Source organism: Sparus aurata, chromosome 23, assembly GCF_900880675.1.
Source record: "Sparus aurata chromosome 23, fSpaAur1.1, whole genome shotgun sequence".
Lineage (NCBI taxonomy): Eukaryota > Metazoa > Chordata > Actinopteri > Spariformes > Sparidae > Sparus > Sparus aurata.
Window position 1 is genome coordinate 20,055,766 of NC_044209.1, and position 25,680 is coordinate 20,081,445.

Consider the following 25,680-nt stretch of genomic DNA (forward strand, 5'->3'; position numbering starts at 1 on the left):
TTTCATATGAAGTAACTTTAATCGCATTTGTTTCTTTAAAAGGAAAACTTCAAGGTGAACCGACTGTCCATTGAATCCATTCTTTCTGCTGCTGAAGGAGAGCGTTACTTTTTCATCATTCATACATGTGCCATTGGCAGTGAATGCCTGAAGGTAGGTATGCTGCCGTCAGTTTTTCCTCATCCTCCTGGTTTTGGAGTACCTCTCGGCTCTGCGAGTCACAGACGTGAGACATTTTTCACAATCAGCCTTTTGTGGAAATTCATCTGCTGAAAAAAAAAAAAAAAAACAGTTCACTAATAGGGCTATACAGATGAGCGCTCCCTGTTTCCTCCTCCCACAAATAAGAGGGAATGTGTTAAAATATGACAAGGGGAGGGGAGGCAAATGAAGACTGATTGAGGTGTTGTGTGTTGTCTGCAGCTGAGTCCGCACATCGGTGGGTTTTGTGATGAACTCGTGCAGCAGTGCTGATAACGATGTGAGCACAACATGCTCCCATGACAAGCCTGGAGAGGGAGATGGCTGTGTGTGTGTGTGTGTGTGTGTGTGTGTGTGTGTGTGGGTGTGTGTGTGTGTGTGTGGAGGGGGTAGCTCCCTGTGAACATCCCCAAAGATAATGAGAGGCATCAGGGCCCCCAACTCTGTCTTTGACTTATCAGGCAACATCCCTGCAGTACTAAGGACTGGACTGTCAGCAGAAAACCTGCAGAAATGTCTGTGCGCGTGTCCGCGTGTGTTTGTGTAAGTGTTGGGACTACTTGGTAACTAAGGGGCGATAGAGGGAGCTCGAGGGAGATGGAATGTTGCCAGGAGGAAAACACTGAGGATGTGTTGGGAAAGATAGAGGCAAAACCAGGGCCAAGAAATCCATCAGGCTGCAGTTTTTGAAGGACAGTTTCCCAATGAGAGCCTCATCCCATCAGCCCCTGGGCTGAGCAGCGGGGGGGAACTCCTCCTCCTAAGATCACGCCGCCTCTGGTTGAAGGTTATAGCAGGGGAAAAAAAACAGGGAGAGAACAAGCTGGCATGAGACAGTGATGGAGAGGTGGAGAGCTAACCTTTCCCAGCTCTTGTTTCATGTCTACTTCTCTCTACATTCTCACGTTTACCACCTGATATGAGCCCTCCGCCGAACACCCTCTCTCTCCTCTGAAGAGTTTGGCATAAACACTTCTCAGTTACATGAAAAGAGGAGAAACTGTAACATTTCACACCTCCCTCGCTACCTCCAGGTTCACTCGAACACACACACACATGCCTACACACTCCACGCCAGCAGGTGTGCACACACGACCACACATCCACATCTGATCGTCTTCTAAGGGAGTGAATAATTACTTTGCCAAAGGGCACAACTGTGATCCCTGGTTGGTATTTAAAGCCTTGTCACTGAATTTAAATTACCCCTCCTCTCCATCGCCTCCTTTAGTTAAGTGGAAATGTCCTCTTTTTCAGGCTAATACAGAGATCACAGCCCTAATGTCTTCATCATGGCCTCCAGCTTATCCTGCCACGTTGCATGACACAGACGCCCAGCTTGAATTTCCACATCGGCATCGACGTGTGAAACTATTTACCGTCTCCCAGCGCAACCCAAACTCTACTTTCTCCTGTTATTATGCCACAACATGCAGCGAAGCGTAAAAAAACCCTCAGCTTTGATATTAGTGTTTCCATCTTGAAGTCTTGTTTTCCCCGTGTAAAAATGATTTATGGATAAAAACATATTTCTCAAGAGGAGGTAGGGAGTGCTGACTTGATGGAGGTGTGTGTGAAATTCTGCCCCTCTAATTAGTTTATTCACTTACTCTTTCCTCTTCCCACCACGTCATGGCCCCAGGCCATCTGTGCTTCCTTTTGCAAGAAGCTCCCGCAGCCTCCGCCGTCCCCCGTGCAGCCTCCTCAACCCCCTTCACTGCACTATAATTTTCCAGCCTCTCTCATGGCCTCCGTCGAGCATGTGCGCCCCACACGGTGTGTCCAGCCTGATAGAGTGAGTTGAAGATAGGAGCTATGGAGCTTTATCATGAATGAAGCAGCGGGGGCTGAGAGGCTGATCCTTTACTTGTCCTTGTCTGATGTAACCCGTCTCCCACAATGCTCTTGTGGCGGAAGACTTGGCCCACCTGCTCGTCTACTCAGCTGCAGGCTTCATGATTGGCATAGGGGGGGCAGAGAGACTATTAGGATGCTGGAGCATGAAACCACTTAAAGCGTGTGTGTGTGTGTGTGTGTGTGTGTGTGTCAGCATTGAGTGCATGTGTACGTTTGTTTTTACACATTGGTGCTCGTGGTAAGAGCATGACCATGACCACCTCGACACGCAATCTAGAATATCAAAGGACATCAAGTGGATTTGAATTCTGCGAGTGCAGCGAGGGGATGTATGATAATAAATTACATCTGAATGGAGTCGGTATCCAGGTAACAAAAGCCCTAATTCATCTCTGTAAGATGTGCAGTTCTGCATCCATGATGTGGAAACAGATTAAAGCGACACTGAGTTTTTGTCATACAAGATATATATAAATCCGCTTTTTATTTTATCGAATATATGACTCATGACTGTAGGCTTTCAGTTTCACGTCATATTCATATATCCTCCAGAAATCCATTCTTCTCAGGGTGAAAAAGCCTTATTTGTACCATAATGAGACTCCAAAATCTCTAAAACCCCGCACTAATGAAATTTTCAGATGGGTTAGCAGCTGACCTAACAAACCCGTTTAATATAAGACGAGATCTGGGGATACATTAGTCCTCTAAATGAAGAAATAATTTACAGAAAAATAGATTAAAAAGCAGAATTATGCCAAGAAGAGGATTCTCATTGCAGGGTTTACTGACTGGCTGTCGTCAGGGAGAGACCTGGATCATATTAGTTACAGATGACTGATGAAATCAGATTCTTAATAAGACCTCGCTATCACTCTGGTTCTGTATATCAAATCAAACTGGTGTACTAGTCTAATCCTCTTCGATGATTTCAAAGTGTGAAGAAATGAGAGCAGCGCGGTGGAGGCTTTGACTTTGTCAACACTGTTGGCTCGGGAATGATGTTGCAGAGTGCAATATCCACTGCCAGAGCAATACTGCACTTTGTGGTGTAACATGTCACGGAGGAAAATGACACGTAATTATTACTCCACAGTATAAAACTCTGAACCTGATAGCCTTAGTGTTTGAAAGTGTTAACAAGGAGACGGCGCCGTCCGTCCCCTTCTGTCTCCGCTCACTCTCCTTGTCTCCTGTTACTTATTTTGTGTGCATAGTTTTCCCAGACGCACGTTTCGCAATACCTCAAGGTTATTTTTCTGAATGTCTATTTATCATTTTAAGCTTCGCACGCCTTCTCCCGCCTCCTCATGCCATGACTAGTTATTTTCTCAATTGACTATCGTCCAGCTTCCCATTACTCACGCTGGAATGCCCTTTCCTCTCCAAGAAGCTCACACTCCTGAATTGTTTTCTGTTCCGCGACAACCAAAAGCCCCTGTACCTCTTGTAGACCCCTCGTGTCCATCATCGATGATTGTTGCCTGCAGTTTCCACCCTCTCTGCGTAACCATGCAGTATGTTTGACCCAGTATGCCGCTCTCACAGATTTTACATTAACCTCAATCCTGCTTTCTTCCAAATTAGATTCCTATTCTTTTGTCTCCATGCTGACTTATTTGCTTCCCTTTCATCATCTCCGGCAAGGTTATCCCGAGGCAGGCAGCACTTTTATGGGAACAAGGGGGCGTGAAGGGGGGTGGAGGGCCTGGCTTTGCCTGCAGCCATGCCTTAATCGATCTTGTTTAAAGGGATGTTGTGAGCTGAATGTTTGAACCCATCCCCTCGTTAACAGTTGTCTGGGTTTTAATTAAGAAGCAGAATGAATTTAATGTCAATTACATCTTAAAAATGAACGGAGAGTGCAAGGATGAACAACAAAGAAACCAAGAGTGAGAGAATAGGGGAGGGGGGGAGGAAAGAAGTAGATGCTAATTAGGGGATCGTGTTGTGTTCATGCATCATTCCAGTTGAAACATTTCCTTCCTCTCTCTCAACCCCATTTTCATCTCTACTCCTTATTCTCCCTCTATTTCTCTCCATACATGTATATCTGCCGGAGCCCCTCGGCAAATATCTCTGTCACATCTTTTCCTTGCCGTCGGCACACAGTACGGGTATGCAAATACGGTAAAATAGAGACTTCAGCATTGTTGACACACACACACACACTTTCTGTCTCCACACGACCGAAGTGGTTGAAGTACGTCTGTGTACTTTATTGATTTTTAGAATGTCGAAAACCACAGTAAATGCCATCATATCATCCATACAGTATATCATCCACATGACATAGAGAAACAAAAGCCACCAACAGAAAAGATAAAACAGACAACCTCCACTGCATGACCCACATTTAAATACAACTTTATTCAGATCCGAGGACTCTTAGTTTTTATATATATATATATGTATATTTATGTTTTTGACAGTCGGGTTTTGTTACTATTCTTTGCTGAGTGGGCCAGTGTTGTCTCGCAGTCTCTAAGGCCAAATATCCACATGTCTGTTGGCACTAGATTGGTCTACAGTAAGGCTGCTGTCGCAACAACACCGTCCGTTCCACAGCAACGCGACTGTCTCTTAAAATCAGTCCAGCAGCCTTTTCTTTAACTCGAGAGGGTGGAGTCTCGGTGAGAGTATTGCTGTAAATCTGAGAGGATCGGTAAGGAGCAGAGTGAGGGGCTCCTTCTTGGCAGGTGGCCCACGATTTGTCCTCCTTTTTTTTCTACACGAGTTCAGTGCCATGGTCTCCCATTGCCCTGCTTTGATTCTAACATGTGTGAGTATCCAGCTTCTCTCCGGATGCCCTGCAGGAGGGGGGGAGAGGAGTATTGAGGTTACTGGGGCGTATCTGTGTCGGGCACTCCGTTGGCATGCTCTCGAGGAGATCTCATGTCCTCACAATCCAGGGGCTTATGTAAGATGCTTTGAACAGGAGAGAGGAAAATACCTAAACCAGCACATCTTAAGACTGCGTGTGCACACACACATTTGTTTGATGGGATATAGATATAGAGAGAAATAGATAGATAGAGACGGAGACAGGGGAGTTCTCACAGCTGATGTTCAGTTGGCTCGGCGTTAAGCTCAGAGATTAGCCAGCTCAGCTCGGAGCTACTCGCAGGAGGGCAGGCAGGGGCATCAGTGAGGAAGTACCCCAACAGCAGGGTTCAACGCCAGGTTAAGGGAGGTAGAGAGGGTGTGGAGGCTGAGGCCATTGAGCCGGGTCACACACACAGGGAGAGGATGACAGCGTGAAGACAGAGAGGCATATGACTGAGACGTCTGGAGGGGAAAGGACCAGACAGAGATGGAGGATGAGGATATGGATGAACAGAAAAAGACAGATCAGCACACCAAGTAGCACCTGAATCATGATTTTTTTTATTTATTTTTTTTGCTGCAACGTTTCAAGCGCAAGGCTCTTCCTCAGATTTCAAAAGTCTGGAGGAAATTAAAAGTCATATTTCCAGGTGCAACTTGGGGTGCGGATCTATCTGTTTTTAACTCTGTCAGATTTTTTAAGCAGCACCCATCCTGTCGAGCACATGGATGTGCATGTCTGTTATTTATCATTCCTTAAGTTTTGTATCCCATCCAGCAGTCCAGGAAAAGGACCTTCAGACAAGAGTCAGACGATTAGTTTCAGTTGCTGCCAGACCTACATCTATATTGCATGCTCCACTGGGACTCTTTAAGTTTTGCCTTCAAATAAATACTGCATAAACAGCCACTGTGATGTGGCAGGAATCAGACTCCATTTCTACAAGCTCTCTGATTAATGGTAGCCTCTTTAGGAAAAATCCCTTGCGTGCGGATTCTTGATTGTGAGACACTTCACGGTAAGAAATGAGCCCGACAGGTACTAGGTGTGGAGCAAGCGGCTGAGCCGGTGCATATGTGAGATATGTGTTTCAATAAAGCAGTCACACGCAGGAGGAGGCCGCTCCAGATGAACAGCCTCCATCACTGCTGCGGGTGGTGGAGCTGTCTATCGCCTGCAGACGTGCTTGCCATTCGCTCTGGGCGACAAGTTGATGCGGTCGCATATGGTGAGAAGCTACCCCCCTCTTTAAGAGTAAATTAAAAACTCGGAGCTTCCATGTGCTGATTTACAAGTCTTTGTTGCTATCTTTAGCCCTGTGTCTGTGTTTTTCCCTCCCACTCCTGCTCTCACACTCAGCCAGCCAAGGCAATACATTTGTGTCCAGCCGTATGCTACAGGAGGTCGGCTTCACTGCTGCGCGAGTCCACCTGGGACATCGGCGTGCAGTTCTTGTCTATATCCTTGAAATCACAGCACATTAGCATCAACGCGGTTATCTGATATCATCCTTTAATGACTCTTCACACCTGTCTTGTGACCGTTCACCGTTAATGAACTAAGAAGTCATTGCGCCCTCATAAGCAGGGTAGCGGTAACCCCTGAGCACACAGGATGTCAGGCTACCTAATTCACGGCTCCATTGCGCGCCGCTCTCCGCTGATATTGTTTGGGAGAGAAACATGAGATGGGCCAGCCAGTGGCCATTTATCTTAATGAGAGCAGTTAACTCTGGGCTGAGCTGTGGCTGCTGGCTCCGCGCAGGAACACAACAATCTCCATGAGCGTCCTCTTATCCTCCTACCCGCCGACTTGATTTTTAGGAATACATTTCGCCCTCTCGTTGAAACCTTAATTAGTTCTAAAGGAGATTAAATTATATGTAATTATTATGATAATATTTTCATTTATTCAAGATAACGGGCTGACTTTAGTGAACACAGTGTTTGTCGGGAGAGAGCAATCTCCCTCACACAGTCAAAGTTATCAAGGCGTGAAATCAGGAATCCTGACGGCAACAAAATGTAATCTTTTTCATACAGAGGGGACAATAGAAGGAGCTGCATACACTCCTTCTCCACTTTAATTAAAACAGCTCACTGAGTCTCTCCCTCTCTCAGCCCCCCACCTCTCTTTCTCTCTCTCTCTTAAGTAAGGAGGGCCAATTCTATCTCTATGCAGAATCTGGTTATTTCCCTCGCACTGAACTTGTTTTAAGCCCTGGCCCTAAATCTGTGATGAGCAATTGCTTTTTCTTGCAAATTTTCTTTTTTTTTTTTTTTTCTCTCTCTCTATCTCCCTCTTTTCCCTCTTTTATTGAAATGGAGGTGACATAACTGAGAGATATAGTGTGATTAGATTTGGCAGGCAGCAAAAGTAAACTCAGCGCATTGACATTTCCTCGGTGGGACGCTAACATGTGAGGATGCAGCCCCAGTCGGCAGCATGTAACGTAAGCGCTTAACGTTTCTGCAAACCACAGATGCGTGAAAGTTCGTACATGTCATAGATTGCGTAGCATACTGACATTTGAACAAGTTGCTTGACAGTTTGCAGCCATGTTTGCGTAGACCGAAACGGGATATTTCCTCCCAGGAAGTCAAGACAGTCCCAGACATGTTTTCCCAGGGTGTTTTTAGGGAGAACTCTGGGACAATTTGCAGCCGTGTTTGTGGAGACCGAAATGATGATGTTTTCCTAAACCTAACCAAGTTTTGTGCCTAATACTAACCTGATCATATGCAAAGCGCTGTGACGAGAGAGGAATAGAAAATCGGACCAAAAGACACGTAAAGGTTTTGCAGAAACGTAATTGTCATTGTTTTTATGCTGCCGATTGGGTTGGAGGATGTGGACAGGAAGTGAAAAGTTGAGTAAGAAGAGGAACTTCTGACATTTCGCTGGGATGCCCTTTAAAAAGACTTTGTGCGATCCTGTGGTTGGTTACACTTTACATTCATCTGCTCTTTGTGAGAAAAAAAAAAACAATGCTTCGTGTTCCCTCTTTCAAGTTACGAAATATCATTGTTTTCCCTTTACAGTGCTCGATTATAAACACTGTATGTTAGTGATAAAGTCTGGATTCGTACGCAACTCTCCAGTGAACCGTATCAGAGCGTCTCAACTGAAAACGCCGCCTTGTGACTTTTGCGAAAGAGCAATTATTGTAAAGGGTGATTAAAAGGACATTCAGACAACATTCACAAATGACCTAATGGAAGAGAGAAGTAGCTGGCGAAAAAGTTGGCATTTAGAAACTGGATTGAGGTAAGAATGTGCGTGTTGGCGGTGTTTGATTTTCACTACCGGTCCAGTTAATGAATGCTGCAGTCAAGCATTCCGAATGCCTCATTATCTGCATACTGTAGGTTTTGTTTTGCATATATGTTTTTACATCTTACAGTAGTAGTCAGGCTACAGAGAGGGCTTTTTTTTAAGGTGTCTTGCAGCCACAGTGGCTTTAAGGACTATTGACAGCCCTGGTTTCCTCCTCATGTGTTGCAGTCACTCCTACTCACCCCCCTTTTCCTCTCCCCTCCCACCTCTCCTCCCCTCTACAAGCCGTCTAGCCCGAGGGCAGGTAGGGCATCTCGTTATGGTAGTTGTAGTCCGGGCAAACCTTCTGGACCAGGCGGTAGTCCGTACTGTAGAAGGAAATGTAGATACAGATGACCTTGAAAGGCTTGGAGCAAATCCAGGACACGTGGCTCTGAATCTGCTCCTGAAAGCAGGTCTTGGAAGGGTCGTAGTTGCACAGTGAGGTGCGCTTGCTGCGATCCACCTTCTCATAGTCCACGCGGCAGTTGAAGATCTTTGAGTCCTTGGGGTAGACCACGCTCTGGCGCTCCAGGTCAAACTCCACCGCTTTGACAGGTGGCACCAGGCTGACTGAGATGTTGCCCTGGCCTGTGGAGTTGTGGCGGAAGTAGACACTGAACGTGCCGTTGCCGTGGTCCACAATCTTGCCGGTGATCAGCAGGTTAAGCCTAACCGTCTTGATATTGGAATAGAAGTCTCCCCAGCCGAACATCTTCTTGAACTTGCCGGTCTTAACGATGGGCCGTCGTTTGACCCTGGAGCTGGAGGCGTCGGGTTTCAGCAGGTCACTGCCCAGCATCTCCCAGAACTCCTGTTTCGAAAACTCCTGCTTGGAGAAAGGGACCGGGGAGCGGTAGGGCAGCTCCAGAGAGGTGGCGTTAGCCGCTCTGCTCTTACTGTGAAGCATCCAGCGGCTGAGAGGCGAGAGGGGAGTCTGCCCGCTCAGGAGGCCCACCGTCTTGGAGGAGTCGTCTGAAGAGCTCTTGGGGCTGGAGGAGTCGTCTTCTTGACCCAAGGCCACCTGGAGAGTGGAGGTGGGGATCGAAGAAGAAAATATAGAGAAAGAAAGTAGGCAGTTATTAGGGAAGTAGAAAGAAACGTGGACAGAAAACAAATTAAAGATTTAATCGATACTTAATTTACCGTTCATACCTCTAGTGGTAGTAACCGTGACATTCTATCAATGTTATATAAATAAATAAATGCTTGAAATTTTGCAGGTATTGCTATTATTACATTCTTTTGTTTACCTGTGAGAAAAAATACTCCTTTATGTCTAGTTTTCACACGGCCGATGTAATTCCCTAAGCTCAGTGGTAATGGGCTCATACGCCTCACCGGAGCTACTGGCGAGGCCGGAGGGATCAAGGAACAGATTCAAACATAAAATCCACCCAGAAAACTGAATTCACATAAAGTGTGTTACTCCTGTGCTCCTGGGCAGTTTAATCAATATTTCTGAGGGCAGACAATTTTCTCCAAAGGCTATAATCCTGTAAAACAATAAAGCTCTGTCATTAAGAAATGCTTTCTCGAGTTGTTTCTCTGACAACAGAGGTTGGAGGTTGATTTATGCACTTATAAAGTGTCTGGGTGCACCAGAAACAGCTATAAAATACTTGTTTCTACATCGGCAAAACATTACCGAAGTTACAGTCCTCACGTTTCCCTCTTGGGGAATGTCACATTCATTGGAACAAAGTAAGTCAAAAGGTCACTTGAAGATCATTTAACTGGAGAGAAAGTGTTCTATAAAATCCTCAGCACTGTTTCCGGAATTTAAAGTGAGCTTTTTGCTTCTTGGGCACCGCAGTGCGAGTCGAAACTATTATTGCCTCGAAAGATTTGGTCGGAGGATCAAAGTGTTTGAAGGGGGGGTGGGGGGAGGCGGGCAAGCGAGGGGTGGGGGGGGTGGGGGTCTGAAGAATAAAGTGTAATGTCCAATTAGGACTTCCAGTGTTTTAATTAAAGGAAAAAAATCTGTATCAGCACACACACAAAGCTGTCAGATGTTAACATCAGCTGAGGGGAGGGGAAGAGGACTGAGGGAGATAAGATAGTGCTGCTGTGCTCAGCAGTAGCTTTGTGAAGAGCGTGTGAATGTGAGAGCAAAGTAATGGGTGATTATTCAACGGTAATGATCTATTAACAGGTAGCTTCTGTCTAATGTGCCATAGAAACAGCCAGCATTATTATGTCCTTTGGATTTGGCAGAACACACACACACACACACACACACACAGACATTGTCTGTGAATTTTGAGTTGTGGTAAACGTGAACAATAAGTGATGCAAATGTGAACCGCGGGATAAGTTTGTGTATGTGTGTGTGAGTGCGTTCCACCCGGAGAGATTTTTACAGTGATGCATAATGCATGCATTCCTGTCTGTGCTCTGATCCATCTACTGTCTTGACTGCCAGGGCTTCCTTATACAGGCTTAGTCAGGATTATTAAGTCCGACTCATTTTTATTCCATTTTATGCAGGTTTTTCAAGCTCGCTCAGATTTGTTCACTTGCGCCGCAGTCAGTCAGCGATATTGATTTTCTGTCTCTAAAAACATGTATTTCCTTTCATAACAACGCCGATCGCATTTCAACTGCCTTGCGAGGATTTCCCGCTGATGTGGCTGTGGTCTGGCGTTTGGACTCTGATGAGAAGACTCCGATTTTTCCCTTAATCTGGCCCTGTTACCTCAGGGCTGTGTGAAGCAGGGGCGCCCTCTCCTCTAGTTACCTGTCTGCTGCTCGCTACACTGCCGCTCAGACCCTTCAGCCTCCCCACGGGGGCCGATAACAGCCCTGACAAGGACTCCTTCCTCTTGAACCAGATCTTTCTGATAGCCTCTTCCAGAACTCATTAATAATGGACACAAATTTGGAGGAGCTGAAGACGTATTGATTTTAATCTTTTCAAATGTATCGTTTTTTCAGACAGCAGGCAGGATGACTTTGATGACAAGTTACACCATTCCCCACGGCTCCTATTGAAGGACTACTTTGTGTTTGATTTCTCTTCTTCAGTGAGCTGTTGGCTGCTGGGCACAGAGGGAAGCACTCTGCTTGCCTCCCCAGATAGCACTTAAGTGTGCCTGTGGTGACCTACAAAAAAGGCCCTTTAGGGTTCTTGACAAATATTTCACTCTTGATTTCTATGGAACTGCCCTTTTCTTTAAAGATCCCGATCATTTTGCCAGCACCGCCTCTTCTCTGGAGTGACTCTCAGATGACGCCAACGCTCCTATCTGAGCAAAAACATATTGCAGTAAGCTTTGTTGTAGCTTACATATTGAGCAAGGCATCCCCCCATGTCTTCCGCGCAGTGTTCATTAGGGAGACTGAGAGGCCAGGCTGCAGGAGGAGAGATGGAGTGAGCGTCGGGCTTTTGTTGAACACAAGATTTAAGTGTCTGGCACTGCTGGAGGTGTCACATTCAGTGTGCAGCATCATTGTCAAAAACAAATGTTAAACTGAGCTTAATATGACTCTGAGAAAAGGATCAGAAAGTGAACTAGAGATTACTGCAGTGAGAGAATATAAACTGTTTGGTTGTCCGGCCAACCATAACGCCTTAAAGTACAAGTGTGCTTTAATATTTGCATCGTCTCGGGAGACTTTTTCATTGTCCTTTCCCAGTTTCCTCTTGGGGGTCACAATTCTCCTGATTTATTTACCCCCCTTTTTCCTCCTTTTAGTTTTCATGCCATTTCAGGCTCTATGCAGCGTGCACTGTTTTGTTGCGTTGTGCCTTGTCCTCCTTACTGGGTGAGTTACGGACAGAACAAATGAAGAGGAAAAAGCATACTTAAACAAATTTCAGACGCCACAGAGAGAAGAAGTTTCTTACGTAAAGTTTTGAAGGAAAAGGAATGCCACAACAAGAATTTAAAGTTAAATCGAATTTATTTTACATTAAAAATGCATTTCATTTTCAGAAATGTCTGCACTTTTCAAGGGGAGGACTGCCATGACCCTGCTTTGGTTTCAAAATTGTTGGCAAGTATGCCTGTAGAATTACAATCTATATACTATATATTTCAAAGGTGGAAAGTTGCAAAGTACAGGCAGATTGTTCAGGCATCTGTACATCACTTGAGTATTTACAACACTCTACTTTTACTCTTTACATTCGAACACAAGTATCTGTACTTTCTACTTATTACATTTGTGTCACTGCATGCTGCCTTCCCAGCATATCACACATGGCAGACCTAGCGAGGCGAAATTACGTAATAAGATGAAAACAGACAGAGAGGCAGACTAGAATAGGGATCAAAGGCGTGTAGTGACAGAGGCAGCAACACAGATGATGGAGGTTCCATCAGCTTTGCACAGAAATGTCCTTCAGAGGGTTATTTTTCACTTTTACTTGTACTTACTAACTTGAGTAAAGAAGTTGAATGTGTACGCGTACTTGCCGCCTCTGATTTACTTGCACACCAGCCAGATCTGGTGAGCAATGCATCCCTAAGGTCGCAGAGGTCACACATTAAACAGCAGCACACAACACATTTTCTTCACGATTAAGTAAGAACAATCTCTACTTTTCTGGTCCGTTCCAAAAAACTGCAGACTGCTACAACTCTCTCGCCACTCTGCGTTTAACTAGGAGAGTATATGAGGTGTAGGATTTTACTATCGCCGCGCTCCCAGCTTTGACTTGTGCAATGTAAGCAAATTGAAATGATGTAGAAAAACCCTGGAGTTCATTGTTGTTCTCACAATGCCGAAAGATTAATGGCTCGCCTCACTTCAGTGGGATATTTACACAATTTAGCAGGCATACCCCCGAATCTGTTTGTTCACAGCTGAGCACTAATGTCATCTGCTTTGGGTAGCCGCTCACTTTCCTTTCATATTAAAAAAAAATACAGTCCAAGAAGTCATCCTTTGATTATGCATCGCAAATATTGTCTATTTTTTTCAGTGTCCAGTGTTGTAATATTAAAGAATTGTTATAATGAGTTTAAAAAATATGCAAGAGCAGAGTATTTCCAGGCCTGCAGCGGTGATGTCGAAGGTTTACCGCTCACTAGGTCGCATTGAATATGCACATTAAACCATCTGCATGGTGTAAGACTGTTGCTTTTGAAAGGCCGGGAGAAGTTGCTCTGAGACTAAGTTTGTTTTGTTTCATGAAGCTTGGCAAGATGTATCCGAGCTTTAAGTACTGAAGGCAAAGTGTGGGCGCCGGGCAATCAGGTCTTACTGAGGGGGCGGAGGTTCGGGGTGATTTTGTCATTTGTCATGTGCGCTAAGTGAGTCAGTGAAACGGCTGGAGAGGATGGGAGGTGGCTGCAGGCTCTGTCGCTGTGGTAATTGTGAGTCATTCAGCCTCAGTGAGCACAGGCCCCGGGCCTCTCTCCCAGCAGGGAGTGCGGGGAGGGGAGCGCTCGTCACAAGCCTGCCAGCTCCACAGGCAATAATCAGCCTGTTACAGTGACAGGTACACCGTTTTAACCCCCTTCCCCCTGGTGACAGAAGCTCACTATTGCCATAATATAGCACAGAGATCAGGGAGGCACTTAACTGAAATCTGTGCTGTAAGTCTCTCTGAAGCGGGGGACTGGTGACAGACCAGTGTGTCAACCAGAGAAGTAGGATATTGTTCCAAAATTAGACTTTCAGACTTAAACTGGCAACAGACAATGGACTTAATGTTGATTGCACCACTGGCGTTTAGATCGGTTCCCTATAAACCTCGCCTTCACTATGTCATTTATCAGCCACCAGACGGCTGACTGGCGCCATTTCTATTAGCTTTCATTTCACCATTATAGACTAACTTAATAAATAAACTCATGTTTTGTCCCGTGTTTTTGGTAGTTTCCACTCTGAAGAAACAAAAAAGCGATCTGTTTGTCATTTCGACAGCAGGGGCAACAATAAAACTGCTTGGAAACGCTTGGGGGTGAGACTGTTTCCTCTTTAATTTGTTGAGTTGCTGAAAATATAGAAATGTTGTAGATATCCTAACTAGGGATGCCTTAACAATTGACTATTTGTTAATCATTAATAATATATGGAATACGTTGTATTTATACCCATCTCTGACTGTCATTTAATACATTTTTAATGAATCAATTATTCATTAGCATCCCTAATCCTAACAAGAGATGCACTCGTATTCCCTTAGAAATGGCAGAGCTACAGCTAAAATAAAAAGTGATCAATCAAAAGCTGTTTTGATAACTGATGAATCTGCATTTTCTAGCAACAATACCAAAGACTCTCTGCTTCCAGGTACTCCAGTGTGTGGATTTGCTGTTATCTTTTCCTGTGATGTGTCATTTTGAATCAAATGTAATTGTTTCTTAGGTTGTTGGTCAGCCACAGCAAGATATTTCAAGAACATCACCTCAGGCATTGGAAAACTGAAATCAAGTAAAGCAAATATTGAATTTTAAAAAGGTCTCTAGTCAATATTGGTATAAAAACAATGGATAAAATAACAAAATTTAATGTGAAGCTGCAGAGGCATCATCCGATTTTGCAGTTCCTGCTCGGCTTGACAAAGCATCGTAGTGTCTTTCAGCTCATTATTTTGATTTTACAGCAGCCAACCATTTCCAGTGTGCACTCCAGACCGGCGGAGCATTTAGCAGTTAGAGAGATGTAGAATGACAACATTTTACACATTGTATAGTGAGGACTTCCTTCATTTAGAAAAATACTAATTTACATAAAAATGTGAAACAAGGTTTTTCTCACTCGTAATGAATAAAAATCTGCAAAAGAAACGAAAAAAGAAGACAGAAATTGCCTAAATCTCTGAAAAAATATTGTCTCTATCTCACTGGAATGCCTCTTTCTGCACGATTGTGTCTTATATTAAGTCTAATGACATATTTTGACAAGAAAATTAGACAAATACATTAAATTAAATTCAAAAAAGTACTGATCAGCAAATAATAAAAAAAATGCTCACTAGAATGTGTGTGTGTGTGTGTGTGTGTGTGTGTGTTTGTATTGCTATACTTATGTGGACCAACCGTTGACATCCCACCTGTCTTGTGTGGACATTTTTACTTGTGTGGACGTGTGTGTCTTTGGTGTGATGCGTGTTTGAAATAGTCTTTTTTTGATGTTTTAAAAAATAAATGGATTGATAGCCACCCAGTGGGGCTAAAAGCATGTGCTCGTCCTGTGGAGCTGACAAGTTCAATAAGCACTCCATTTTCCTCTGGCTGTTGAGTTGAAATCTTCATCTCTAATATGACATCAATTTTTAATTAAAGACCCAGGCAGCTCAGATTTCTTAAGTGTTCGTCAATGCTTTATTCTCCCCCCATCCCTCCGTCTCCTCTCCCCATCTCCAGATCTAATATGCTCACTGCAGGAGACTTCTCTGTTACATGATTAAAGTCTGAAAATGGCTGTGCCCTTATAACTAATTATTCTTCTGGCTAGTGTAGATCCAAGAGTAGGTGAGGGAGAGAAAGGTAATTTCACAAGAAACAAGCCATTTGACTTGTAATGAATAATTTACTCCTGCTTTGTGGGGGTCAGTGGAGCTTAGATCTGCAGTGGGTGAACAAACTCGCCACACTAAATCTGTTTTATTCTAAACTCTTTTCCCAATCTATTCTTTCTTTCTGCATCCTCCAACTGCTTTACCAGCTCATTTTGGACAGGTTTAGTTGTGTGGTCCCGGCGGACTGGAGCTCATTTTGTATGCTCAGAGAGGAGCCGGGCTCTGAATTGGCTATCACATTTTTACATTATAAGATATTGACAAGTTGGTGGTGCAAGGAGGGTGGAGAGGGGCAACAGGGGACAGTTTCTCTACAGTTTATCCCCGGGGACAGCGGGGAGCAAAGCATGGGCTGATGTGACAGAGCTGATTAAAGTGCCGGTACAGTATACACACCTGTGAGGTAAAAACTGAAAAGCAATACAATTGTCTCATAGAGGTCCGTGTGCAGAAATTATTTGAATGAATGCTGTCTTATTAAGAGCTTAATGCGCCAGTCTTTTGTTGGATTTCAGACACACGTCTGGGAGCCCCGAAAGCACAACTTGCCAATCTCAATCCCCGACAAAAAAGCGAATGATCACGCTTTCCTAGTTCATTAATACAGTATGTTGAATTGCTTCAGTAAAGGTGCTAAATGGTCAAATCAAAAGACAACGGTGATGCTGCTCCCAGCGCTTCACACTTACAAAAGGATCATTATACAATTTTCACACTACAATTAGAGCATATGTGCAGGATTTTAAACGCGGGTCAAGCCACTTAAAATAGACTCCCATTTGAAAATGTGCCTGTGTTTTTCATGTTCGATGTCACAAACGCGCTGCAAAGCCAGTGACAGTAGTTACATAGCCCAACCGATATGTCATTTTTGGGACCAAGACTGATGTAAGGGTGGAAAAAATTCTGATATCGATGTATCGGCCGATATACACACATTTTTTGCAGTGATCACTCAAATGTTTTTATCTGACACTTGTGACAAGATATCTAACAGAGGCAGGAAATTAACAGTTTAACAATAAACTTTATTGTCTGAAATGTCATCATTACACTGTAACTGTAAATTTCAAGGAGAATGAAATAATTACAAATCACCCTGAGCGTCTTTTTCTGCAATCTGTTCCTTAAAACCAAAGAGTTTTCATTTTGGCCGATAACGACAACATATTCACAGATAATATCAGCCAACCAACATATCAGTCGGGCTCGACTTTTTAAAAATCTTTCACTTCAATCTCTCATTCAAAGTCATTGCTAGCTGAACGACGTTCTGGCGCTGCTCAAACAGAGACAGCTCGAAGAGCATTAACGCACCAACGTTTATAAGCTCAACGCACGCAATGTTTTGGAAAAAGGGGCGTAAATTAGTCTGTCCACCCAGATGTCACGTTGCATCATTTCAGTGACTACTGCAGAGTCATTCAACGTGGGGATGGATGCCAATTTTAATCTTTCACACTGAGGACAAAAGCCAGATGTTAACGGGTGTTAGTGTTGTGTAAAAGGGGGTATCAACGGGCCCTAAATACAAATGTGGTTTCTCCCAGAATCCACAAGGACTCGATCACTTCAGCGACATTTTGAGGTGGGCCAGATGTGTCCACATTTGTATTGTGAACACGAAAGCATCCCTGATTGCTTTGAAGCTCTGTCTAGCTTCACAGGTTGCATGCAGACTACAAACCTTCAAAACACAGTTCATTTGCATATTGCACACAGCTCGGACAGCAGCGGAGCAGCACACTGACACAGCAATCTGCTCCTCTAGCTGAAGTCGAACTTTTTTTTCTCTTTAGCAGCAGTCTTTAACACATTAAACCAAATGTGAGCCGGGAAGTGAAATCTGATCACAAGTGCTTACTTGTGAAACATCTGACACGCATCCTCACAGGTGTGAGCCACGGTCCAGCCAAACTGGGTTGGAATGACACCAGAAACGACATTGTTCCATTGTAGCCAGAAAGTTTTCTTTTGCTCTATCTTTTTAAACATGAATGCAGTCTTCTCTTAGTCAAGAAGCTATAGATGTCTCAAACCTGACCTCAACTCGAGAGGAAACAGTTGAGAAAATGCAGGGCCGCTGAAGTGGGGCATTGATAAGTGCACGACTGCTCAAACTGATGCTTCCTGGAGAAATAAAGGTTGAAATGATTAGCTAGTCATTGCGGTCCTATATTCTCCAACAGCACATCTCCCCAATTCAACTCAGAAATCACTGCACTCTGCACAAAATGTTCCTATTATCCATTTATTTCACTTGAAATGCTCTTCTTTCAAGCTCAGCCAAATTCCCCGATCCCCGTGGCTGTGCCCTGCTTTAATTGGAAACCCCCATAAAGACCCTCAGTGGGCCTTGTCTGGACGAGTGCACCACTCTGACCCTGAAAACCACTGTAGCGTCACTGGGCAGCGCGCTGGTGAACTGCACGCTAGATGTTCATTGACGCAGAACAGACTGTTTACAGATTGTGAGAGAATTGAGAATATAAATGGGCTTTTGCTCGACCACTCTCGTTTCGGCGTGGTATCCAGCAGCTCCAGTCACACCACGATGAGGTCAGCATGAACCTCGGAGCCTGCGGCATCAGAAAAGCTTCAGTTTCCTTTTCTGTGTTAAACTATCCTGACAGCCTGGTGTTCCCCCTTCAAATAAAACCACGTCCCTGAGTCCCACATCACCTTATCTAATACTGTTTGGATGCCTACATCTTGAAACGCTGGAAATTTCTCTCCATATTGACACTTTCCATAACATCTCCTCAATGCGGGAAAAAACAACTTCTACTATTGTCAGCACCTGCAGAATCTCTCTGAAATTAAAACATCTGTTATGGATTTTCCCATCCTTAGTTATTCCTCCGTGTGAAAGTCAGGCGCATCTTTATCTGGATCCCCCGGGAGTTATACCCACTCATTCCACCCAAGGCAACGAGTCGTTTTTCTTTAAGCTGTGCAGTGTAATCCACCCTTCACTATCCCAACCAGCTGACAAACCTACGGATAGTCCTCCAGGATTTGCTCCGTCTCCTTTGCAGGCTCCCAGAGAGCCACGCCACAACAATAAATCGTGCTGGCTCTGAGCAGACATCCTAGCCTGTCTCAGGACAGCTCGGCGCTTCACTATGAAGGGCTGTCAGCGTGTCAGGGAGCATGCTTTCTCTCTGTCTGTCTCTCTCTCTCTCTGTCTGCCACGACCGCTGGAAGCCTTAGTAGAGGGGGAGGACAGGTGGGAGGACAGGAGGGGAGTTTGCGGGGGGGGGTCCCCTGCTGGCTTGCTCAACGAGTGGTCAGGAGGGAAGAGGAGCACCTCTGGGGTCATTCACGCTGTGGTTGTGCATAACTCAAGCTGTTTTACACCACGGGCAGGAAGCCACAGAGGTGGTCCATTAGAACACCAGCAGCACTGCTCATCCTCGGCCTCTTCATGTTTATATATTGTTTTTTTTTTGTGTGTGCGGGCTCATTATTGTTTTGGAACACAACAAAAATAGAAGATAATGCAAAATGTTAAGCACAAAAGGTCAAAACAGAAGTAAAAGCGCCCGTCAGTTACACCTGATGTGTATGCAGAGGCGAAAAAAAAGCCAAGACGCCACTTCCCCCTTTAACAATACACATTAAATTTGAAGGATGACAAACAGCAATCATGCAATTATCTCTGCAAGTACCTTCATAAATGTAGATTCACGATAAAGGAGGAATCACTTAACATTTTTGAATAAATGCTCGGGGCAAATAGATTACTTTTTCCTCTAAATCTGACATTTAGTTCAAGAAAATTAAAATGAGTGTAATAACAATGTATTTACTGAACAATCTGTAGTTTGTGGTAACAAACAAACACACATGCAAAAAAAAAACAGGCTCGTTATCGACTGACAGCTGCTGCTCTATACATTTTTATCATTGTATCACACAAAAGATGACATGACAGGACACCTCTACTGCTTCTATGCACCACTTGTTCTGTTTACAATATACACAATGATTGACTTGTATGGAGACTTATAGTGTAGTGTAACATTCACACCTCTTCATTTTATTTTAATTTATCATCTTGTTCCTTTAGTTTTTTTTGTTTAGTTTCTAGCTGTATGTCTATTTCTGTGTATTAACATCTAAATGTCCTCGTATGTGCGCACACACACTTCTGATTCAGATTTTTTTTTATGATCTTGATTGTGCAGGTGTGTGCTCACCCAGAGCCACGCTGCAGTAATCCACCATGTATCTTATTTTCTCTTTGCAATTTAAGACAAAGTCACGTTAATATCGTTCCAGTTAAACTTGTTGTGTATCATGCCTCCAAGGAGAAATGTTGAAGTGGCTCTCACGCTCACTATCCATTAAAACCATTATACTCTCGGTTCCCCAATTAAAGTGAAATGAGTTTTCTTAATACAGGAATGAAAGTTTATTCAACTTAATTTGGATATCTGATTTAGTTTAGTTAGTTCTGCGATTTAATGACAAACATTAAAGAGTGTTTGGGCTGCTCCCCCCCCCCCCCCGAATGAATGGCTAACAAGGGAATTGCATATGATTGTCCCTCTGCTGATGAAGATGCCACGACCTGACAATCGTCCCCTCTCAAATCACCCCCCTGTGATTCCTTAGGGGAAAGTACATTACAAGATGTCATCAGCACAATATGCCTTTCTGCCTGCTTCCACAGCCCTCCTTCCTGATAGAGATTTGACAATTATGAATGTGTTTTGTGTTTCCTGTGTCTGTGTGGGATGTAAGGTGGAAGAAGCTTATGAGCTCTGACACGCAGATTGCAACAATGATGGCAAAGACTCAGGAGAGCGGGAGAGCCACAAAAAAAAAAAAATGAAATTAGTATTCACTCTGCTGCCGCTGTCTCACATTTGTGTCTGCATGCTATATATGCTGTTTAAGACGCTGAGTTTTGTTGTTGTTGTTGCTGCTTTTTTTTACGATTAGTTTTCTCAGGATTCCGGAGGTATTTCTGCTTGGCGGGGGATGTATCTGGGTGGACAAGGTCAGCGACCCTGCGAGGAGGACAGGTATCCAAGAAACATGGATCTAAGACTTTCTGACAGGCCAAAACGGGGAGAGGGGTCTGATGTGGTTAGAATTTGCGCCACACAGCCTCTGCATTGTAATCTTACACACACATATTCCGTTTTCGCACCGTGTGTGTGCGCGTGTGTTTGTGCGCCGTCGCCCCACGCTGTCTCGTGGCGTTCCAGGCAATGCACAGCCCGTTTGGCTGAGATTTTTATGCCTTTTGTCGTCTAGGTCGCTGGACCGCTATGTTGGGATTCCACTCTGCCATTGCTGTGGTGCTCTCTGTGCAGCCTAATCACAATCCCTGCTTTGTCATGAAAGGGTTTTTGGCTGTGTGAAGCTTTCGCTGTAAGAACATGATTTGTTTTTAATTGACGAGGCGCCTTAAATAAGTAAGCGTTTTCTTGCTGAAGGCAAAGTCAAATGGAGGGTGATGGTAAAAGTTGGGGAATGGAAAAACACACCGGGAGAGCACAAGATCATATTTGTACACGTGACGTGTTTTCTTTATGGCTTCACATTGTGTGGCGTGCAAAACTGTATGAGTATGTATTAACGGCTAACTGGAATTCAATCAGCAAAAATGTGTCGGAGCTGCAGAGGTGAAACTCAGCTACCGAGCCTGATGGCCAGCGTCTGCGTCTGCTCTCAAAGCAATCAGGGGCAGCGTACAGCCGCCCTGTCTCTCACGGCTGCAGAGAGGCTACCTGAGGCTCATCCCTTCCAGAAAATTCTTGTCTGAGCTCAATGTGAGCATCCACGAAGAGCCGAGCTCCTGCGTCCCCGGCGATCTCCACCACATGAAGGTTACAGCATGTGCAAGGTCAGAATACCTTCATAAATAAGCTCTTTTGTGGGCGCACACGTGTGTTAAGTGCAAACATTTCTCCTTGCGCAGTGAGTGAAATTATAATTATTTCTAAAGAAAGTGTAGTGATTTAGGAGTAAATGCACGGGGGACAGTGTCTGCACTACTCTTCTACTCAGATTGTTGAAGGAGGGAAGAGCACTTGTCGTTCACCTCACCCCTCCCAGTTCTCACCGGCTGCTCTGAGGATTTCGGATTGTCAATCTTGTGCTGTGCATGGTTCAGCCACAACGCTGCAGTAATTATACGTGGATTAAGTGCATTTTTTAATGTTTTTGTGCAAAAAGGAAGAAAGAATCTAAGATGACTACCAATGAGGTGTGTAAAGCTCGTACCTAATTCCTTTGTATAGCATTTTCTCTACTCCGTCTACACCTCCTTTTTCCTTTATGGTTGCACTGATCTTTACCTGCCCTGTCTATTTTCAACCTGTCGTCTATAGGCACCTGTCTTTTCTCTGCATATGGTGTGAGCTCAGTGCACCTGACATCTTCCTGCAGCTGTTAAGTGTTTAATCCACTAACACTGTGCATTTAATATTAGAAACTGAAACGCTTAGTGATTGCCAGAAAGATAATGAGAAAACTATTTTAACCAGAAATGCCAAACACTTGACGGCTGCAGCTTCACAAATGCGACAACTGGCTGTTTTTCCTTGCTATACCTTACAGAAAATCTCAGTGTGTCACCTTGGGCTCGAGGATACGTCTATTTTCTGACATTTTATAGCTCAAACAATTAATTAATCTGGAAAATAAAAAGGCAGATTAACCAGTAATGAAAATATTGTTCCTATTTCACATCATGACTCTTCAGCTGACCGCTCCCTCACAAGGCCTGTGGAGGGACACCAAACACCAAACCTTCCTCCTAAAACTCCCACAGATCTTCCTCCTGATACGTACACATCAACCGCCTGGCTCACTGAGACAAATCCAGTCAGCCTTCTCGGCATCAGAGATGAAAAATAACTCCAAACCGCCGCCAAAAATAAACATAATTTCTCAAGCAGTCAATTATACGACTGCGATGAGTTTATATTATTCATAACCCCCTCCATTCAATTCAATTCAGGAAATAATTAACATTTGAAACACATCATTCATCATGCACACAACAACCAGAGTGGCACCTTGCGTTAATAGGCGTCTCTATAAGTAGTCATTTGCAAAAAGGCCCCTGGGGACCGAAACCCCCTCCCTGAGAAATTGCAGAGCAATTACAACAGAAAATCATCCAGATCGAATTTTAATGCATAGTAAGGCTTATACGATTATTAATCACAGCTCGGTTGCATGCTAAAAAGTTACTTAATTTATTAATTGCTCCATAATTTATCAATGTCACGGGGGCTAATGAATTACCCAGGATCTCCCGCTGAGGGATGTCATGTACGTTTTTCATAGATACATGATCTGGAGAGGGAGGAGAAAAGCCCCAATTAATTTCATTATCATTAGCCACAGACCTTTTGGGCTACAATAGACTGCAGCCCTGCAGTTCACTAAAAATGCTCCCAGAACCAACACAAGATTGAGCGTTAAGCCTATTATCCCACTCCCTTGTATCGAGTTATACAACGGCTGAAAAGGCGCTCATCCCCCCATATTTCCAGCCAGCGTGTGGTCTCCTCTTCCTCGGATGTGCTGAAAACATCCATCTCCACTAAATAAATCTGTGTTTAGTCTCTCACAGGCGCTCTCTGTCAGACCTCACATCACCAGAAGGGCCATTTACTTTACTCCGAGCACCTGAGTAACACCTTCATCTGAAAGCAACCAGGTCATACTCGAAGGGTCGTCGACACAAACGGGTGCATCAAACAGCCACTCAGCCCTCACTTGAATATTTCCGCTGTACTTTTCCTTTTTTTTGTACTTTTTTTTTTTTCCGAGCTTGCTCATTTCCTGGGCCCTGTGAAACTCAGCCCAGGGGTTTCCGAGCAGAAGGATGTTGAAGTTTTCTCATGTGAATCGCAGAGCTGATTTCTCATTACGGGGTGCTTTTTAATAAATGTGCAAGAACATGAAAGAGGAGTGGGTTGATCCAAATTTGATTGTGAGGTTATGTAATGCTGGAAGTGTTTCGCTGAGAATACAGAAGCAGATCATGTTCGCACATCTGGTGTCGTGGGTCGGTGGAGGGTGAGGAAATAAATCATTTAAGGTTTTTTTTTATTAAAATGTTTATTTTGACGAGGTTTCATATTAAAGTCTCACCACCTGCAGCATTTACACTGTTCTGAGTCAGATCTGACAAAAAAGGAGCAGCTTTTCTCTCCTTTCTGCAGATTTCTGACATGTTAAAGTGCTACATCCTCTGTCTGAGTGAGCAGATCTCACACATTATAGCCACATGGTGAAAAAAGCCAAATCTGATCAAATATGTTGTGTCTAACTTCTGCTTTTTAGCCAGATGTGAGGGTTTCTTACTTAATTGTAGTTTATACAATTTTGCATGAGGTTTGGTGAATGAACCTTGGATGAAGCAAACTGATTACAGATAAACCACACTGGCGACATTATTGTCTAAAAAATATCTTTTTTTCAGTGTTTTTCTAAAGGAAAAAGTGGAAGGTTAAATCTGCCTGTAGGCTAAATTAAATAATTTAAGACACACGTACAATTTTCTTCTAATTATTACTTTCATGTGCAGCTACACACTTTGAAGTGATCCAATAATGTAGTTGTCGAGTGTATGATATGGTTCAGATGTGGCTCCAAATACGCACAGAAAGGGCACAACTGGTGATGGACAGCGCGCTCCGCTCCGCTGGGAATAGTGACCGAGCCGAGCCGAGCTGTGCAGAGCTGAGCTGAGCAGAACTGAGCAGGGTCAACGTGAACCCTATTTTACTTGATGATCCTAAATCAGCGCCAGAATCACACAGACATCAGCACAAATGCGAGTGGGAGCAGGGAGCAGTGAACAGCAGCCCGGCAGGCGAGATCTTTTTTTTTTTTTAATCTCGCGAGTGACCCGCACTGTCTGGTGATTTATCATCTCGACCAGCCACAGAACATCTGTCCACACCACCTCTGCCCACTCCGAGTTTGGAAGTTGTTCTTTTTGTCTCTCTCGCGCAAAACAGCACCTGCGTAATGTGGAAGGAGAAGAAGCTCAAAGACTGCGATTGTGACTTTTTTTTTTTTTTTTTTTTTCCTTACCAAACAAGCGGTTCCGTTGAGGAGGAGCAGGATGAAGCCGCGGTTGGGATGCATCATTCCGGCGCGTAAAAACCCACAGCTCCCCCTCACCGGTTGCGAAAAGAAAGGGGGGGAAAAAGATTTTTAAAAAAGTCCCGCACACGGGGCTGTTCCTCCTTCAGGAATACGCTCTTCCTCTGGCTCCCTCTCGGCTGACGCACGGTCCCATGTCCAAGACAGGCTGAGCTGCAGCTTCCACAAACCTACACACACACACGCGCACACTAAAAGAAGGTGTCCCCGCTGGAAACCACTTGGAGTCTCCCCCTCTTTTTCTTTTCTCTCTTTTCTCTTTATCCCGGGGTTTTGAATTAGTCAAATTAGTTGTGCTGTGAGAAATCCATGAAGAGGCGGTGAGCTGCTATCATCCATGCAAAACAAATGAAAGAGATCCCAGCATCAGTGGGGAAGTGTGTAGATCATATCTGGTCACCGGTGGAGATCCAGAGCTGCAGCCTCCTGCAGGAAAACTGAGCGATGCTGAGACTAGCAGGAGCGAACACACGTTTTAACAGTTCCTACACTCTCTCTCCCTCTTCTCTCTCCCTGTGTGTGTGTGTGTGTGTCTTTCTCCTCTCTCCCCCTTTCTCTCTCCTCACCCCCCCTCCCCTTATCTCTATCTCTCTCTCCACCTATCCAGCAGCATCTCCTTACTTTCCCTCCCTCAGCCACTTTCTCTCTCACTTCATTCCGCACACAATTAAAGCGAATAACAACAATAAACATCTGTTCCACTTGTGTGAGTGCCTCCGTCTCTCTGTTTTTCCCAGCCCCTCGCCAATGTCCCTGACACCAGTGATTCAACCCCTCAGCAGCCTGCCTTTCACTAACCCACTGACAACACACTTATTTATTTGGTTTTTGGCATTCCTCATCACTTGAGCCCTGTCAT

The 25,680-nt window shown here is 44.3% G+C and overlaps 1 protein-coding gene across 4 annotated transcripts; it reads right to left on the minus strand.

Moving 5' to 3' along the window:
• On the minus strand, window positions 1-25,377 carry LOC115576069 (neurexophilin-1). Of its 4 annotated transcripts, none has more exons than XM_030408563.1 (3): window positions 24,750-25,377; window positions 8,404-9,224; window positions 1-266 (listed from the first exon to the last, which is right to left on the minus strand). In XM_030408563.1, the coding sequence occupies exons 1-2, from the start codon at window positions 24,804-24,806 to the stop codon at window positions 8,451-8,453; spliced, it is 831 nt and encodes a 276-aa protein (XP_030264423.1). In that variant the 5' UTR covers window positions 24,807-25,377; the 3' UTR covers window positions 1-266; window positions 8,404-8,450. The 4 variants fall into 4 exon arrangements, with proteins under 4 accessions (XP_030264423.1, XP_030264422.1, XP_030264424.1 ...); XM_030408562.1 differs by having other exon boundaries at window positions 1-269; XM_030408564.1 differs by lacking the exon at window positions 1-266 and adding an exon at window positions 341-978.
• Window positions 25,378-25,680: the final 303 nt, after the last annotated feature.